At 46.4% G+C, this 18,915-nt stretch overlaps 1 protein-coding gene across 2 annotated transcripts; it reads left to right on the top strand.

The window, feature by feature from the left end:
* Positions 1-2,629: 2,629 nt before the first annotated feature.
* On the top strand, positions 2,630-18,639 carry A4GALT (alpha 1,4-galactosyltransferase (P1PK blood group)). 2 transcript variants are annotated; one of them, XM_031597196.2, is made up of 3 exons: positions 2,630-2,722; positions 13,299-13,718; positions 14,243-18,639. In XM_031597196.2, exons 2-3 carry the CDS (start codon positions 13,698-13,700, stop codon positions 15,365-15,367), a joined length of 1,146 nt encoding a protein of 381 aa, XP_031453056.1. In that variant the 5' UTR covers positions 2,630-2,722; positions 13,299-13,697; the 3' UTR covers positions 15,368-18,639. The 2 variants fall into 2 exon arrangements, with proteins under 2 accessions (XP_031453056.1, XP_031453057.1); XM_031597197.2 differs by lacking the exon at positions 13,299-13,718.
* The last annotated feature ends 276 nt before the right edge of the window (positions 18,640-18,915 follow it).

The raw sequence follows: 18,915 nt of genomic DNA, 5'->3' as shown, positions 1-18,915 counted from the left end.
AGCAGCAGCAGATCAATGATAAGCTGGGCTGACTGTTGAAAATGGACCTTTTGCATCCATATACATACAGAGTTCCAAATGAGTTTTACTCCTTAATAGCCTCAGACTAAAGAGTAATTTACATTTTGAGTGTAATATTTAAATCAACAAATAACCTTAAAGACCGTATCAAACAAAAGGCTTCATTGGTGGCCTTCGTTCCTGTAAGAGTAGGAGCACAACCTACTGTGAGGTGCTGCCCTCATTATATGACACATTAATTCCATCTTAATTCCACTATAGTTTGAGCTGTGAGACACACGGATGTTTTACTGCGTGCAGCTGCTCTCTTGATACGGGGACAGAGATGCCCAGTGGGTGATGGACGTGAGCAGGCGCAGGGGAGTGCTGGAGGCTGGCAACAGCAGTGGGATGCACCCCTCCTGCTGGTCCTGGTGGATGCACAGTGGTTGTGGGGCTCTGGACCATTGCTACCAGCTGCAGAATTTCCCTGGAAATTCTGGAAAGGAAAGCATCCGCGTGTTGCACACAGCCCAGTGCTCCTCCTGCAGCTCCCCGCAGCCAAGCACAGCCGCGGTGCGGTTGTTCATGTTTATTGCTGGCCTGCGTGAGCCTCAGGAGGGGAGCATGAAGCAGAGACGTGTTTGGACCGTTTTTCAGCCAGCCAGAGGGTTCTGGCCCTTAATTCAGCTGGAGGCTATATTCCCACAGCAGCAGAACTCCCCCTGGTTTAAGATTACGCAGGAGAGGTTCTGTCTTCTCCTGGAGGCATTGTGCTGTTCCCGCTCTTCTCTTATCATGTTTTCATTTCTAACCCATCTGCTGGACACACTGCTTGGAACCGCAGCTGATTCAATTGGCAGCATCGATTTGGCAAGTTCCCATCGATAAAAGCGATACCGCCCTGAGAGCACCGCGCTAATGCTTCTAAAAGGGATTTTCCGTATCTGCCAACACTGTTTGTTCCGGCGGCTCCACTTTGAGGGGTGAGCGCCTGCTAGCAGAGACGGCCCATTCCTTCCTTTGCCTGGGGATCTGGCTAAGCAAGCCACAGGCCCTTTGTAGAGTCAAAGGGAACTACTGAGGGTCCCACAGTCCCACACGCTCACACAGGTGAGTTCTGCCTGTGAGCTTCCCACAACAAGTGGCCCCACTCTCATTTTGCCATGTGCACTAGGGCCAGCACCGTAGGGGTCCCCCCGAGTGCACCGTGTCCCTGTCCTCTGAGTGTTGGCCTTGGGGCAGCCAAGGGAGGTAGAGCATTGGTGGTGGCTCTGGCAGTGCAAAATAACTTGGAATCCACTTTACCTTCGAACTGGATTCAGGCCTGGTGTTAGGAAAGAAGCAATTTAATGCTATTCCTGGGAAAAGAAAAAAAAAAAAAAAAAGAATTGGTTTCAGATTGCTTCACTCCTGGGAAAATGCATTTTTGTTTTGTTTAAGGAATGTCAAAATTGCTTTTGTGGAAATGTTTCTCGCGGGTGTGCTGTTCTGTAACACACAGCAACATGCTGTGACAGGCCAGCCACCAAGAGCAGTGCTGGGGGCATGGCTAACAGGCTTGGGGCTGAGCTTTGGGTGGGTCAGCTCTGCCTGCATCGCCCCTTTTATTGGCCAACCCGCTTCCAAAAATCACCAGTGATGTCCCCCCATGGCTGTGCTGGTGGTCCTGTTCCAAACTAAGGGCCACTCTTCCTTTTATCCACTCTCATTGAGAACCTGTGAAGCAGTCATTTGCCAAGAATGATTCAAGCAGAATTTTCTCCCACTTCAGGGCAGGTATAAAGCTCTCCTGTTTTGCAATATGCAAAACACTCATCAGGTAAGCTGCCATTCTCTCTCTTTTTTTTTCTTTTCTCCTTTTTTTTTTTTTTTAGTTAATTTTACAGCCTCACATGTGGTTGGCTGTGCAGCTTTGTGATCCCTGCCCTTTGCAGCAGGGGGGCTGGGGTGATCCCTTCCTTCCTTTAGTACTGTGTTCAGTTTTGGGCCCTCATTATAAGAAAGACACTGAGGCCCTGGAGTGTGTCCAGAGAAGAGCAGTGAAGCTGGTGAGGGGTTTGGAGCACAAATCTTACGAGGAGTGGCTGAGGGAAGAGGGATTGTTCAGACGGGAGGAGACTCAGGGGAGACCACATTGCTCTCTCCAACTCCTTGGAATGAGGTAGTGGTGATGTGGGCATCGGCTTCTTCTCCTGGGTAACAGCGAGAGGAAACGGCCTCAAGTTGCACCAGGGAAGGTTCAGATTGGATATTAGGAAAAATTTCTTCTCTGAAAGAGTGGTCAGGCACTGGAATGGGCTGCCCGGGGAGGTGTCACTGTCCCTGGAGGTGTTTAAGGAAAGGGTAAAAGCAGTACTCAGGGACATGGTTAGTGGGCAGTATTGGTGGTAGGCAGACGGTTGGACTAGACAATCTTAGAGGTCTTTTCCAACCTTAGTGCTTCTATGACTTCTTTCTCCCCGCAGCGCGGGGCCGTGGCTCTGCATCCCGGTCCCTTTCACCGCAGCCGGCCGACATCCCAACACGGAGCTGAACAAATCGGCCGCGATCCTTCCACGACGGTGCGGCTCCACTTTGCTCCGCTCCTCCTGGAGGCGGCCCCGGCCTGCGGGCGGGGCGGGGGCGGCGCTGCCCGGGCCGGTGGCTGGGGGACCCGGCCCGGGTCCGAGTGCGGTCCCGGTGCCGACCCGGCCCCGAGGCGCTGCCGGAGGGCGCGGAGGTGAGCGGGGCGCGGGGGGATCGCGGGGGGACGGGACGTGGGGCTGCCCCCGAGGTCGGCGGCCCCGACCCGCCTGGCGCGACGGGGGGAATTCGAGATTTTTTTTTCTTTTTTTTTTTTTTTCCCCCGCGGTGGATTTTTCCATGGGCTTAGCGCGTCCGTCTTCGTCGTAGCTTTGCCCGGGGGCTGGAGCCGCTCTGCTTGGAGCTCGCAGTCTGCCCGCTCGTAGTGCTGCGGAGAGCCCGGGCGAAGAGGTCTGCCTGCCCCCGCCGCGCTGCAGGGCGGTTCCCTGCTATCCGTCCGTGCTACAAGCGGGCATCGCTTTCCGAAGGGGCTGCGTGCACGGTGCCCGCATGTCGTGCTGGCTGAAAGGCGCTGTGCAACCCGAGAAGGACGAACCGACAGCCGGGTCCGCCGCCGGGCAGCGGCGCGGTGGGAAGATGAGGAGCAAAGGAAGGCTCGGGCGGGGTGCGGCTGGCCCGGACCTAGGGGGAGAAGCAACAGAGTGGTGACGGGGGAGCTCGGACGGCCTTCGTGAACTGACAGAGCTGACCTGGAAAGCGCTGGGCTTTGAGCAGGTCTAAGTCTGGAGGGAGGGCTGGAGAAGAGGGATGGAGCCTCACAAGAGGGCTGTGGGGATGTTTGCTGTGGTAGTAGGGAGACAGAGCCCTGGCGAAGCAGTTGTGAAGAAATGAGTAATTCCTATACCTAGTGACCTAAAAGCTCGGAAGTTGAAAGATGGTGAGTCCCACAGCGTTGACTAAGAGTCATCTAAACCAGCGCGTTGTTTCCCAATGCATGAGGGGCTGCTCTGCACACGCCGGATGTTTCTGCATCCTGCCTGCATCCCAGCCCAGCTTCTGCCGAGCTTTGCCAGCTTTGCACTATTTTTGTTATCATGAAAGCCAGAAGCGCAAATCTTAGGAGCCTGGTTTCCCCATTTTTATGTCTCTTGCATAAATTCCAGCTGTGTCTGCAGGCACTGGTTCTGTGGGAGAACCGATGACTGGGAAGTCAACATGAACACCCTTCTGTTCTCATGTTCATCATCTGTCAGCATAAAAGCAGTACTCATTCTTGAGGGTCAGATATCAGGTGAATAGCAACCTGACTGCCCTGAGTTGATTGCAGGTGTGCAGCTTATGGCTGTTACCCACATTTCCCTTCTCACTGGATTCCCGCTGGCTCTCAAGGCATTGGCAGCTTCCAGCAGACAGCGTTTCCAAAGAAGTCAGTAGTCTCACAGGGCCAGGTTCAGCAGCTGGGGACTGTGAAGCCTCGGGATGCAATTTGGTGATGCCGCTGAACTAAGTGAGGTGCCGCTGTAACAGTGCACCACCACCTGACTGCTGCTTCTTGCAGCATCTCTCTTTGTGCCACTCTTTGTGTCTGTCTCACTCTGCAGAGGAGCAAAACCAGTTCTGGAAGCCAAACAAATAAGAATTCACTTTACGGTGCTCAAGCTTTCAGGGCTGGGCATGGCAGGGGCAGAGAAGCATGAAAGAAAAGCCTAAGGAGGAAGGGAGTGGATTCAGCTGCAATTAGCTCAATTAGCTGCTGGTTTGCTTTTCTTTTGATATCAACCCATACTTTGGCAAGTTCTTATGTGTAATTCCTTATCCATCTAATTTTTTTATTTGGTCATAACCACAGAGGCAAGGTGCTGCCTGCCAGTTGCAGCTAGCACATAAAACCACACAAATGTAGCTGTTCCATGTGGGGATGAGACCACATCAATAGTGTACAGCATGGAGTAATCTTACCATTTACACTGCTGGGGTTTGCATCATGGTCTCTAGACTATGTGCTGTCAGGAGAGGTTGGGAACACTGTTCAAGCTCCTCCTGTCCTCATATGCTATCATTTAGCTCCTCACAGCATGCACTTCCCATGCATGTGAAAGTCTTCTGCTTGCTGCGTCTTCTTTCAGATCCTTTTCTCTGCACTTATCTGGGGTTGTCTTTCTCAGGCACTCCTGCCCCGAACAAACATATTAAACCCCTTACTTTGTTGGTAACTCAGTTTCCAGAACAGATCCACAGATCTCATTTTGGGTGGTGACTTCACTTGGAAACAGGTGTAATGTCAGCAATCGTCACCAAGCAAAAGCGATGGACAGGGCCTCACCTCAGAGCAGATCTGTATCAGGGCTGTGGTGTTTTGCAGGGTTCTGGAGTTAATGTCATCACCTCACAAGTCCACCGATGTCCCAACAAAGCTTCATCTGCTAAGGGAGTAAAAAGGAACAGGAGAAACAGAGGAGAACATTCAGCACATCCATCTTGGGCAAAAGCCAGGCCTGTTTTGTATTACTGAAGCTGGGTGGAGAGAACCACCATTCAGGCAACTGGTGGGGGCTGCCCTTATAGAATTCAGCATAGTAAGGACACGAACCATCCATGCCTTTGGCCTGCAGCCAGCTCTGACTTCTTAGGAGTGAGTCTGTGCTGTACTTGCTTTGTCTTTCTTGCCACCTAGTGCCTGAGGTGGAGGAAACTTATGGCCATTTGGGAGCAATGCTGGAGCTTCTGGGATGGTTTGGAAGGTAAAGCACACATGATCGATTTAGAAAGGAGGGAAACACACAGTAATCTGGTACAAGATACGTTACAGAAAAGAGTAGAGCCTACAATTAAAATAAAAGCTATTTTATTTTATTTTATTTATTACTATCAGTAAGGCACACCATCCCTACACTCTGAGGTCTGGCCCAATTGGTAGACAGACCCTTGAGCAAGGGCTGTCCTTGCATAGTTTGGTAACAAACAAGGATGTGCTGATGAATAGCATTCACATCATATTCAACCTCTTAAAAAGCAGCAAGTCGTGTGAATGCAGCAACTCCTCATTGTGAAGCTAAAAGATAGCCTAAGGCCTCACGATTTCAAATTGCAAATTGTGAAAGTGAGCTCCATCTGTGGGTTTGTTAAAGCATCTATGGTTGTATTTTGGGTAATTTTGAGTACAGCAGAGGTGTTATCAATAGCTCATTTCAGTTCAGCAGCACCCAAGTTTAGAAGCAGTAAGCATACAGCCTTATGAAATGCAGTTGATCTTGTTGCTAAGGGGTTGGATATTCTGTGCTTATGATATACTGGGTATCGGGTGTTTGGAAAAATAAGTGACAGTTATTTTGATTGAAATGCATAAGGCTTGAGGTGTGTTATGGTACTGTGCCATCGAAAGGGACCTGGACAACCTTGAAAAGTGGGCTTGTGTGTACAGAGTTTTGCACTTGGGTCAGGGCAACCCCAGATAATGTGTGCACACTGGAAGTATTCATTGAGAGCAGCCCAGTGGAAAAGGACTTGGAGGTTCTGGTGGATGAAAAGCTGGACATGAGCCAACAGCTGCAGGCCAGAAGGCCAACTGTATTCTGGGCTGCATCAAAAGTGGTCAACAGAGCTATGGGAGGTGATCGTCCCTCTCTTCACCTGGCGTATTCTGTCCAAGTCTGGAGCCCTCAGCACAAGAAAGATGTGGAGCTGCTGGAGCGGGTCCAGAGGAGGGCCACAAAGATGCTCAGAGGACTGGAGCACCTCTTATAAAATGGAAGACTGAGGGAGCTGAGCTTGTTAATCCTGGAAAAGAGAAAGCTTCAGTGAGACATCATTATGGCCTTCCAGTAAGGGAGCTTATAAACAGGAGGGGGACAGACTTTTTACATGGTCTGTTAGTGATATGTCTAGAGAGAATGGTTTTAATCTAAAAAAAGGGGAGATTTAGATTCTATATTAGAAGGAAATTCTTTAGTCCGAGGATGGTGAAGCAGTGGCATGGGCTGTTGAGAGAAGCTGTGGTGCCCCATCCCTGGGGTGTTCAAAGCCAGGTTGAATGGGGCCCTGGGCAGTGTGAGCTAGTGGGCAGTAACCCTGCCCATGGCAGAGGGTTGGAACTGGGTGGGCTTTAAGGCCCCTTCTAACCCAAACCGTTCTGTGATTATAATTCTGTAGTTATGTGATTAAGTAGCAACCCACTGTGGTGATATACTTTTATACATACCAGTGCCAAAAAACCACAGCCATCCAGCTATTAAAACAGTATCTGGAGTTATTTTGATGTTTGCAGAATGAGCACTGTGGGTCAGGAGAACAATTAAGTTTCATGTTTGGCTCAACCAGATTTTGCAAAGGACGTTTCCATTTGTACAGCCAGACATGTTGTCTGGGCAAAGTGTATTCCAGCTATTGTTATTACTCAGCTGACCATTACTCGGCAGACTATGTCATGTAGAATTAGGGCCAGTGAAATTGCAGCATCTTTGAGAATTTGTGTTATTAGCATTGCATGTGAGATTCTGGAATTTCAAGCCATCAAATGCACATTTGTTTGTAATTGCTGAGCCATTATTGCAGGCCCAGATCAGCATCAGGACAAGCCTGTGTGCTGTTACATTTAAATAGAAGCTGTGCTTGAGTGTGATTGTAAAAAAGGTATAACTGCTTGTTTTTCCCACCTGCTCTTCATTTGTACACAGTGGCATTTTAAAGCTCTAAGGGGGCTTGCCATGGAAGCATGCTTCAAGAGTTTTTGATGATTCGGATTATTCAGTTGGGAAGTAAGTTTGCCAAATTAGGTTTGTTCCAAAATGCGTTGTGGATTGGGTCTGCTAACAATCAGAATTTAGTATCCAGTGTTGGAGGGTGCCAGATCAGCAATCTGATTCATCATCCACCTGAGATATGTTGTTTGCAAACTCAACATCATGATTGCTGATCCATCCCCAGGGATGCTGGAACAGGTACTACTGTAACTGCTGAGTGTGATCCAATCATGGTGTATATAAAACAACAATTTTAAGAGGGCAGGAAAGTTTCTCACAGTGTTTCGTTTCATGTCAAATTGGCAGTTCATCAGTACGATTCATCCCATATGGTGAATGGGATAGGGCCTTGCCACTGAAGCATGTCATGCTCATTTCCCTGTCCTTTTTCAATAGACCTCAAGTCAGGGGACATAGCAGGAATGAGCCATGCACTAGCTTACTCACCTGGGGCTTCAGCTCAGTGTAATAAGGTTATAGGAGCTGCTAGTAGTAATGCTTCCTGAAATTAATCTGGAGCTTGTCAAGTGATAAGACATTCCCAGCCAAAGTCTTGACAATGGATCCCTCCTGCCCACCCAATAGCGAAGGTTCATAGGGTTTGAGTACGCTCCCTCTGAGGGAATTCCAGGACCTAAAGCTAAATCTTCTGCCTCTAGTGCAAACAGAGATACTCTTGCTCCTTCATCATGCCAGAGGAGGCATCGCCATTTAATGATTGACTCTCTAGGCTGTTTTTGATACACGGCATCCACATTAAAATCTCAAACTATAGTAGGATCCCATCTCTGTGGATTATTCCCCTTTGGGTCAACAGCAGTGACTTCTTGTTTGATAAAGAGGTTACAGAATCAGTTACTTTGCCGTCAGATTCACCTGGGCTGTCCCAAATATTTCCGTCACAGTCACTATGATAGGCCTTTTGTTGTACTTAATTCTAATTCTTCCCTTTTAATTCACCTTTCAACTTTCTATTTTCTTATTCTAAACCTTCAGCTTGCTCATTCTCAGTTTTCCATATAGCTTTTGTGTCATGACTTATTGAACACTGTGCAACCCTAACATTTCCTTCTCAGTGGTTAGTCAAGACAGGGGTACTATTCCTGAAGGATGTCCAGTTTTGAAGTCCTTTCACTCCAAGTATGAGTCTCTCTGTGCAACATTAAGGCTAAACTTGTTGATTCTCCACACATAGCATTTTCCAGACATCTTCCCTGCATCTGTTGCTATCACAGACATCCCAGGGTAGAGCACCTTGTGCATTAAGGACATTCTGGGCAGCCAGCCCATTCAGAGAAGCCTTCAAAAGTATCCCAGGGAGGGAGGAAGGTTATATGCTCATCTTCTACACATTTGCATTATACCATGTCATACTGAATTTAATAAAGAGAAGGTGTTTCCCACAGCACCTGTGCTGGAGTTCTGAAGAACTATTCTGTTTCCCAGGAATATCTGTCTGACTTCGTCCTGATTCCAGGTCCCAATTTGTAGCATCATCACACCCATCCAAACCAGTCCTCCTCTGAATATTTGGAATATTTTATGGATATTTGCCCAAACTGATCTGCAGTACAATTGATAGAGGTTGTGGTGACCCAAGGCAGTGGAGGAGCACCTCCATTGGCAGGAGAAGTTGCACCATGAAATTTTTAGTAATAGGGTGCAGAGAGGCTGTGTTTTCCTGCTTAGGGTTGGACAGCTGTGTGGTGGCAGAAAGTTCAGCCTCAGAGTCATCCTTCATAATGCCAAATGTCAGTGTGTATTTTCTTCCAGGGATTTCACTGAGGTTGGGCGTGTGCATTTCTGCTTGAGCAGTTGTAAAACCAGAAAAATGAAGTTAGTTCTTAGTTCTTGAAATAACTGGCTCTTGTCATGACTGTGAGACTCAAGGGCAGCTGCGTAGGCATCCTTAGCTTGATGTAAACTGCCTTGTGATCTGGTTTTTAATGCCTGTACTCTAGTTTCTAATCTTTGTTTTGCAGTTCTAAGCAAAATGTGTCCAGCATCTGGTACCTCTGTGTGGAGACCAGTGAAGAGTTCCTTTTCCTCTGTTCTTTCACGTTTGTGACTTTCTGCCACCTCTGAAGTTCTTCTTGCGGGATTTCCCAATTAAAACAATTTTTAGATTCCCTACTCCAATCCCACCTAGCTGTTTTCCATCTCTTTTAGCCATTTTCACTGTTTCTGTACAGCCTCCTTCCAAGCATCTATGACTTCTGGATTTCACAGAACCCCACTTCTATCATGAATTACTTTCACAGTGCAAATGGGGAAAGAAGTAATGGACAAGGCCTCACCTAGATCAGGAATGTGGTGCATTTGCATGTTGCAGGAGTTGACATGGTTCCATAATGAGTTAACCCGATGGACAGTGATAGTACTGGGGGAAGCATTCATAAGCAAAATGCTTTGACTTAGATACAGTTTGTGGACAAAGTCGAGGCATTTTAAACATGTTAACTACAGCACCTGAGTAGACTTTTGAAAGACCACCCCACTTCTCTCTGAGGCTGAGATCACGAGTGGCTTCATGCATCTGATTTGTGTTTGCTGTTGTGGCCTGGGGGCAGGACCGAAAAGCATAGCTTCAAACACAAGTCCCACCTCCACCATTCTGCAGACCGCCTCATCCCAAGTATTCCTAAAGACCAGTCTTGCCCATAACTCTACCCAGCACATCGTCACAAATCACTGTATCACTTCCTATGTACTGGGTTTGTAAATGTGCTGAACTTGAACTATCAAAGGGGTAAAAGCTGAAGGAATAGAGCAGAGCAGTGTTGGGCACTGGTCTTTGAACGGAAAAATGTCACACGCATTGCTTTGACAATGTGCATAGTCTGTAGGTCTGCCTTTTCCCTAACTTGTTTGTGATGAAAGCTTTGCCAGCTTTGATTTTCCATTGTGCTTGAAAGAAAGGAAATGCATTTCTGTAGCTCTGAAACACATCAACTGAAAGCTGATTTATGTAAACTTTCAGCAGCTTCTTCTCTGGTTATATATAAGGGTGCCTTACCACCACATGTTTTTGATGCAAATTACACCCACTAGTTATTCTAAATTCTCTGAGCTCTAGGTTCATGTTTAATTTACTTAATTTCGGTGTGACAAAGGTTATTCAAAAGTTTACTTTGTCATTTTTCCTTTGATTGAGGCTTTGGGATTTTTTTTTTAATAATTATTTTTTTGTGAAGTGTTTCTAATGGCTTTTAGATAAAAGGTACAGGTGCTACCCTTAAAACATTTGTCACTGCTTTCCAGGGAAAACCGAGACAACAGCTAAAACATGTAAACAGAGAGGAATTGATTATGGATAAGACATCCTCCATAAAGCAGCAGGGTCTCTTGCAGCATTCATTTGGGAAAACATCCTGGGCTCAGTGTTAGGCAGTATTTGAAACAAAGCATTTAAAAGAGCACCTTGCCCGACCCACAGAGATGTGCTCTGGGCTCTCTTCTGCCACCTACAGAGAAGTGCAGACCCATCTGCCTCATGGCAGGTCCTGACTGCCATTCTCTGTGCTTTGCTCAGCACACAGCACGCCGCTCCAGCCATGCTTGGCTGGCTGTCACTTGAAGCAAAGGGAGCTGTAGGATGAGTGCTTGTGCTTTCCCTGGTGCTTCACTGCTGTTGCTGGAACAGCTGTTGTCATTTGCTGCTATTATTTACTTCCAGAGATCCTTCTCTTCCCTTTGGCTGCTGTGTTGGGGAAGCAGTAGTGCTCTCTTGATTAACTTTTCCCAAGATTTATTCTTCAGTCGAGCTGTTCTCTGGAAGCTAAACTATCAGAGGACTTTGTAGGCTGAATTTTCTGCCTTAGACACTTGAATAAATCCCCCTTTTTGTGGAAATTTGACATTAGATTGGTTTAACTGGCGAGCCCTTTGTACTACAAGTAGATAAATGTAAATGTAAACTTACGGTCTCTCATGTACTTTATTTGTTTAAAGACTTTCCATTGTAGAGGGAACATTGGGAAGCAGATGTTGCCACAAAGGGAAACAAATACATGAGGCTCTTGAGGGGCAGTGACCTTCACCGCCAATAATATGACTTCTTTTGTTTGCACCAGTGGTGCAGAACTGTTCAACAGGTGGTAAGCTAAAATCCAAATGCGTATTTCCCTTGCAGAGGAAAAAAAAAACAAAAAAAAAACAATGAGGAACTTAACCGGCAGGCTCTGGGGAACTGGAGCTGCAGGGGGTGGGCTGAGTGGGGGGAGGCCATGAGCATGACAACAACCCATTGCACACTAAAACTGCAACCCTTCAGCTCCTTGTGACACCTCTGCCCAAGCGTGTTTAAGAAACAGAGATAGCTGCTATGAACAAAAGTCACAGGGGGGAGGCGTGAGGTGACACATGAGGAATCACAGAACGGGACTTGAAAAGGTGACAAGGGGCAGGAGGCACATAAAGACCTGCATGAGGACAAGCAAAAGGAGACATGAGCAAAGATGTGAGGAGGCAGAGGATACACGAGAGGAAACACTGGAAGGCATGCAAAAGGTGTGAGGACAAAGAAATGTGTCCAGAGTGAAGGGAGGACGAGGAGGAGAGGTGTGGAAGGGTACATTGTTGGGTACATGGATGGAGGTGCTGTTCTTGAAGGAGGTAGTGCTGGAGAAAGGGATACCCTTGAAGGTCTGTGACTCAGAGAGGAACCACATGGGGACAGGGACATGCCTGTGGGTATGTGGCTGGTGGGTGATTGATGTCAGAATGGGGATTTCCCTGTGTCCTGCAGAGAGCCTGTGCCAGCGTGGGTACGCTCTGAAGGACTGCAGGCTATGGAGGGCTGGGCAGAGGAGTTGTAAGAAGCAAGGAGCAGTGGTGGGAAGGAGTAAGATGCAAAGAGTGGCGAAAATAAGCTGTCATGCACTGACCAAAGGAACAGGGACAGACTGAGTCAGGGAAAAGAAGGGAAGCTGGTACTGGGCAAGAGGGAGAAAGAAGAGCTGAAGAGGAGCCTGAAAAAAGAGAGGAAAGGTATTTCCCAAACTATTTAATTGTTTCACTTCTGCTGCAGCTGAATTGGCAATTAAAAGTAAAGTTGGTTGGTAATAAAGTTTAAAAAGGTAGTTGGTAATGAATCACATGAAATTGAATTTCTGAAGTCAAGACTGTCCTGCGTGCAAAGTATGCTCACTGTGCTGAGATGCAAACTGTTCACATGGCAAACCATACAAAGCCCACGTAAGTGTAACTTGGGTAGCGTTTCCTCTTCTATACGTGAGACTGGCATATATTTGCATTGCTGTGTTGGCACTTTTGGTGTTTTCCTGCTTACAGAGCTCTAGAGAAGAACCAGCACTGGCCAGCTGCAAGTGTTTGTGAACAGTCATCTTGGAACAAATGGAGGAGGCAAAAGCCATAGAGTAGAAAAGGTCTCCCATGCTCGTGTGCTCTTCTTCCTTCTGAACCAAAGTGGGGCCATAGAGAGAAGAAGGAGAGAAGAGAGTTGGGGCAGATGACATGGTCTTGCCATTTCTTGCAGCTGTATGGGAAGAAAGTGTGCACTGTCCTCTTGGAGTCTCAAGGAAAGGGGATGGAAGGCAAGGCTACTTGCTGTGACATGGCAGCTCCCAAGCCCGACAGAGCACAGTGCTTCTAGCCAGATGATGTGTGCAAGCACTGAGGGACTTGAGACATGCTACAAAATCACAGGGTGTTGAACTCTCCTTCAGATGGAGGAAAAAGTGAACCTGAGATGAATCTCAGCTGAGATTTTTCTTTCCTTTTTTATTTTTTTTCAGCTGAAGTATAAATGATCTAAAATGGAAGGTCCTGTTCTGTTATTAAGCTGACCTGTAGCTATCTGTAGCAGGCTAATTGAGTTCTCTGTTACATTCTGCACTTTTTAGTTTGTGTCATAAAGCTCCTGCTTTTGCTGATGGACTGTATTGATTTTATTTCTTCTAAATTATGCAAAATCTTTCCACAAAGGAAGAAACAGAGGTTAGAGCAGAATAGACACTAAAATGCTTTGCATTTTGCATACAATTTCACTTTTTTTTTTTTTTTTCTTTATAGAAGTGAAACTTTGCTGGTTTTCTTATACTAAAAGCCTGGCATTACTTGGACTATGCAGACTTTGAGGAAGCTGTTGGTACTTTGCTCACAGTTCCCTTCAACAGGCCTGTGCACCCCAGGAGCCTGATGTGCCTTACTTCAGACTTCTAAAACAGCTGGACTTTCTGGGAGATAAATTCATCTTTGCTCTCCCATCTGCTGCAACGTCTCTTTATGGTTAAATCCATGCTTTGGACTTCAGAGAACTAAACTTGGTGGCTAGCCAGGACAGACAAACTAGGCTTGTAAAAGCAGAGCATATAAGAACAAATACAGGACGCAGGATGGTTTTTGAAGAATAAATTGAAGGGAAACAAGTGTCCCATGACTCTGAAAGCTGAGAACGTTTGCCAGAAGTAGATGACAGCACTGGGGATTAAGGTGAGTTTTCAGTTTTGGGCAAGGATGGTTCTACTTTGGGGAAAAGAAACACTGCAAAAGCCCTGTCTCACTCAGTGCCAGGTGCCACAGCTCAAGGATAATTAGTATGATGGCAGTCTGGAGGACAAAAGTGATTCTGTGATATGATGATTCTGCACTTCTGTGCTCCTACACTCTTCAGAACTTGTGCAGATGGGCCTCTGATAGGCTGATGGTCCCTGTGATGGTTCTGGGAAGAGCTCAGAGGGTTGTTTCTTGAGCTCTCCTTCTGCCACCAACCCCTTGAGCTCCTTTGTAGGTGTGCAATGCATTCTAACAATCTATATAGGACTGTGGTTTCTGACGGGGACCTGTGGGCACTGCTGCAGAATGGAGAAGCCAGGACACTTCTTTAGAAACATCCTTAAGGCATAATTTAGCATGCTAGCATACAGGAGAGTTTATATGCAGCTCTGCCTTGGTGATATACTGTGGCTTGTGGTCTGCTGACTACCTGTCTGTTTTTCTGCTTTCTTCCCCTCCAGATCACAACATTTCTTCTGGAAGAGCAAGCTCTGATGGGAACAAGAATGCTCAGGATGCCCAACTGCCTGCTAAAGCTGACCCGGGTGGTGCTGGGCCACAAGCTCAGAATTCTCTTCATCATTGCCTTTAAGTTCATGTCCTTTGTCTCCATCGTGTTGTACTGGAGGATCACAGAGGACTCTAAGGGCAAGGACCAAGTCTACTTGCCTGTTCAGATCCGCTGTGCTCACTCTGTTCCATCTCCTCCCTGCGCCGTTGCTGATGAACCTCCTCCTCCCCCAGGAGATGTGTTTTTTGTGGAGACCTCTGAACGAACCAACCCAAATTACCTATTCATGTGCTCTGTGGAGTCAGCTGCCCGGACACATCCAGGGACGAGGGTCGTGGTGCTCATGAAAGGCCTGGCAAACAGAAATGCCTCATTACCCAACCACTGGGGCTTCTCATTGCTGAGCTGCTTCCCCAATGTGGAAATCCGTCCCTTGGATTTGTTGGAGCTATTCTCTGGGACACCTCTAGCAAAGTGGTACTTGCAGGCTCAGCAGCGCTGGGAACCTTATTTCTTACCCATCCTGTCTGATGCCTGCAGAATTGCCATCATGTGGAAATTTGGGGGCATCTACCTGGACACAGACTTCATTGTGCTTAAGAACTTAAAGAACCTCACCAATGTGCTTGGCACCCAGTCCAAGTATGTACTGAATGGAGCCTTTCTGTCCTTTACACCCAAACACAAGTTCATAGAGCTTTGTATGCAGGACTTTGTGGAGAACTACAACAGCTGGATCTGGGGGCATCAAGGCCCACAGCTCCTAACGCGTGTCTTTAAGAAGTGGTGTTCCATCAGGAGTCTTCGGAGCAGTAAGAGCTGCAAAGGGGTGAGTGCTCTGCCCCGAGAGGCTTTTTATCCCATTCGGTGGCAGGACTGGAAGAAATACTTTGAGGCGGTCAGCTCCACTGAGCTGAATGAACTCCTGAAGAATACCTATGCTGTGCATGTATGGAACAAGAAGAGCCAAGGGACAAGGCTAGAGATCACATCGCAGGCTTTGTTGGCTCAGCTGCATTCTCATTTCTGCCCTGCCACATATGATGTCTTGAAGATGGACTTTAAATGGCACTGACTCTAAGGGTCAGCTAACAGACATTGCGTGGGACCTTCAACTGTTCCATTTCAGATAAACTTCTTTTGAAGTGAAGGTGGTGGGAGTTGAGGATAAAAGCCATTTGTGGGGTTTAGATGGAGCCTGTATTTTCAGCCCATCTGTGCAGCTTTATCTTGACTTTAACAATATTTTGGTTCTCTGCAGGACCTTCCTTCTGCTTTCCTCAGTTAGGTGGAGGAAACTCAGGATGAGGAGTGAGTGCTGGGCCACTTGTGGCAGCCTCTATAAACTTCTTGAAGAATAAGACTCCTTTCTGTAGCTCCAGATCTGGAAGGGGCCTTGTAGAAATGTGTATCTCATCCTCTGTCACTGCCTCAAAGCTATAAAAGGATGGGAGAGCAAAGAACAGGAACTGAAGAGGTTAAGGGTGTATTTGAAGAGGTGTCTAAAGAAAAAATGTGAAGGAAAACAGAGATGAAAGGAGAAATGGCTAAAGTCTTTTTCTTTTCATTCCTTTTTTTTCTGAAGACTTTGATGGAAGAGACTTTCTCATGACACTCGTCCAAGGAGAGAGCAGGACGCTGGAGTCTCTTCAGTGTTGTGTGTCTAAAGATTTGCTTGGAAATCTGGCATGAATCAGAATGTGAGGATCTGAGTCTAGTTCATCATTTGGAAGGAGTTCTTGCATAGCAGTGATTTGTGTTATAGTAATAGCAAATTAATATCCTGTAATGAGCAGGAGAGCTCTCCCAAATCACATCTTAAATTGCACATAACACAGGAAGAGCTGAACTGTCTTTTACACTGGGCTTGTAAGTGTGACCAAATTTTCATAACTGTATCTATGATCTTTCAGTGCTTAAACGGATCCTAAAGGGAAAGAAGTGATACTTCCAAGTATTCCCAAAGTTACAGAGAGTGTGGTGGAAACCTTTACTGTCTAAATTCCAGTTCAGGAACTGAGTCATTTATGATGGACTTCTTCAGGTAGCCTGGAGCCCTCCTAGTTCACTATTCATTGTGCAGGAGTGTAAATCTCCCCTGGGAAGTCTGGAGAAGTGCAGTGAAAAGATTTACTCTTCTCCTCTGAGCACTTCACTGAATTATGATGGAGAAAGTTAATGTATCACTCTTATGGTGCTGTTGTGTCTTTAATGGTTCCACCATGGAGGCAAATTTGTTGGACACACGATGGCAAAAAAAATTGTCCTTTGCTTTGATAGTCAAAAGGATGTATTGGTGCTCTTACAGTTCATTATATAAAAATATCAGAGAAAGAGCAGCAGGAGGCAAAAGTAAGGTAGAAACCGTAAGCTTTCTTATATCTGTTCCTCACCACAACCTAAAGGGGTTTTCTTGGGCTCATGAGCTGACACTACAGTGGGGTTGACAGAGGTGAACAAAGTATTGGCCATCCCCTCTCCTACATTGATCTCATCGTAAAATCTTTTCTGCCTTTAGTCTGAGGATCTTCTTATCCCTAGAAATAGCAGTGAGGTACTCCAGTGACGCATCTGGTGGCCATGAGTCAGTGAGATTTCCAGTGTCATGAAGCCTCATAGCAAGAGCTCTTAAAAGGAGTGCTACCTGCAAGTCCTCTGAGAGTGAGGTAGATGATTGCTAGGTTTGCAGTTTTCTGAGGCCTCTTCTGTTTCCCATGTCAAATAGAAGCAAGGTGAGGTTTGTTCAACATAGCCAAAAGTAAAAGACTGCGTGCAATGACAACATTTCTCAGGTTGTCTTGGGTTTATTTCTCTTTTTTTGGAGGATAAAAACAAGAAAGTCAAATTGCCTATCACTTTTCCACAGCAGTTCCCTGTCCCCTTTGGGCTTTGGGAGCTGAGGAGGCTGTGCACCTTTTGTTTATTTGCATGCTGAGCTGTCTGACTGGGAGCTGCTGCTGCTCTGCAATGAAAGCTACCTGCCTACCTGTTGGGCAAGGCAGGAGCTCTGTGCACAAGCAGCTGCTCTGGGATGAAGAAGGTGTTGGAAACACCCTTCCACTGGGTGTGGAACGTGTACATATATATTTAATGCTGTGTCACGGTTTTGGCTGGGGTGGAGTTCTTTCCCTGTTGCAGCCCATATAGTGCTGTGCTCTCCATATCTAGCTGGAACAGCATTGATATTACATTGATGTTTTGTCTGTGCTTTTATGGCAACAAAACTCTCTCCACTCCCCCAGGGGCGGCAGGCTGGGGGTAAGCAAGAGATTGGGATGGGACACTGCCAGGACAACTGATCTAAACTGACTGAAGGGGCATTCCGTGCTGCACGACATGACACTCAGCAATAAAAGAAGAAGATGGAGGGGCTCTTGTTATGATGTCTGTCCTCCTGAACAACTGTGTCATATATTGAGGCCCTGCTTCCCAAGATGTGTCCAAACATTGCTTGTTGATGGAGAGTAGTGAAGAATTGTTCTCTTTCTCTTTGCTTCTGCACCTTTGTTTGTTTTTCTCTTTTTTCCCCTTCAATTAAATTGTCTTTATCTCAACTTGTGAGCTTTTTTTTTTTCCCGCTCCTATTTTCTCCCTGAGTTCCTTTGAGACAGGGGAGTGAGAGAGCAGTGTGGTGGAATTCAACCAACCATCAGTGCAAAACCACCACATGCTGCCCCCTTGTTCTGCTTAGCTTTATGGCATATGCTGGAGACATTCATGATTTTGAATCTGCAAACACAGAACATCTTTAAGAACAACAGCTTTGTGGAGAGCAGCAGATCTTCATGACTGTTTAAGTGGTCTTAACCACAAAAAATACTATAAATGGGTGATATTTTCACTTCATGCTCTATCTACACCTATTCATTTCCCCTCCCACACACTGCTTTCTTTAGAAGCAGCCACAGAATCATCAACTCTGGCTTAGTCTGTGGCCAGTGGAACATCTTTTCTCCTTCTAATGATTGTTTCTGATTTGGGCTCTTTATGCTAAGCAACAAAAACTGCAGTGAGCCAGGAACCAGGGAAGGTAAAATGGTGTTTCATGATTGTAAAGCCTCAACAGAATCTTTACTGTGGCGATATCAGGGATTGATTACAGACATGTTTGGGACCTACTAAATATTTGACTTGGTGTACTGCTGCTTACTCTAAGGAAGTGCCTTTTTGCATAAGTGAAATGTTTTTGTTGTTCTTGTTTTTTGTTTTTGTTTTTGTGTGTGTGTTTGTGTTTTTCCCTGTAGAGTCAGTATTCGAGGTTATAAGCAGAGAATCAAACCAAAGCAGTCTTTGACCCTCCATCTTGTGAAAGCAAAATAAATACAGTTTTATTATTTCTTCTCTCTACCATTTTGTTCTGTGATGCGTTGGTGGCAGGTCTGAACAATCTGTTCGTTACTATGCAGAAAAGTATTTTAAAGTCGTGTCCAGAAATGGCTCGATAAAATTAAGAGAGTGGAATGAGAGTAAGGTAAGTTGAGCATAATTACATGGGGAGTGGAGGCTCTGGGGACCCCAACTACAATATTTGGGACCTGAAGGGAGGGTGCAGAGAAAAGTGTGATACAGTTTCCTAATTCAACCATGTTGGAATCTCTTTGGCCAATTTGTGTTTGTGTCATC

This window comes from Phasianus colchicus, chromosome 1 (genome assembly GCF_987193195.1).
Source record: "Phasianus colchicus chromosome 1, bPhaCol1.hap1.1, whole genome shotgun sequence".
NCBI lineage: Eukaryota > Metazoa > Chordata > Aves > Galliformes > Phasianidae > Phasianus > Phasianus colchicus.
This window is presented reverse-complemented; position numbering and strand designations above follow the sequence as displayed.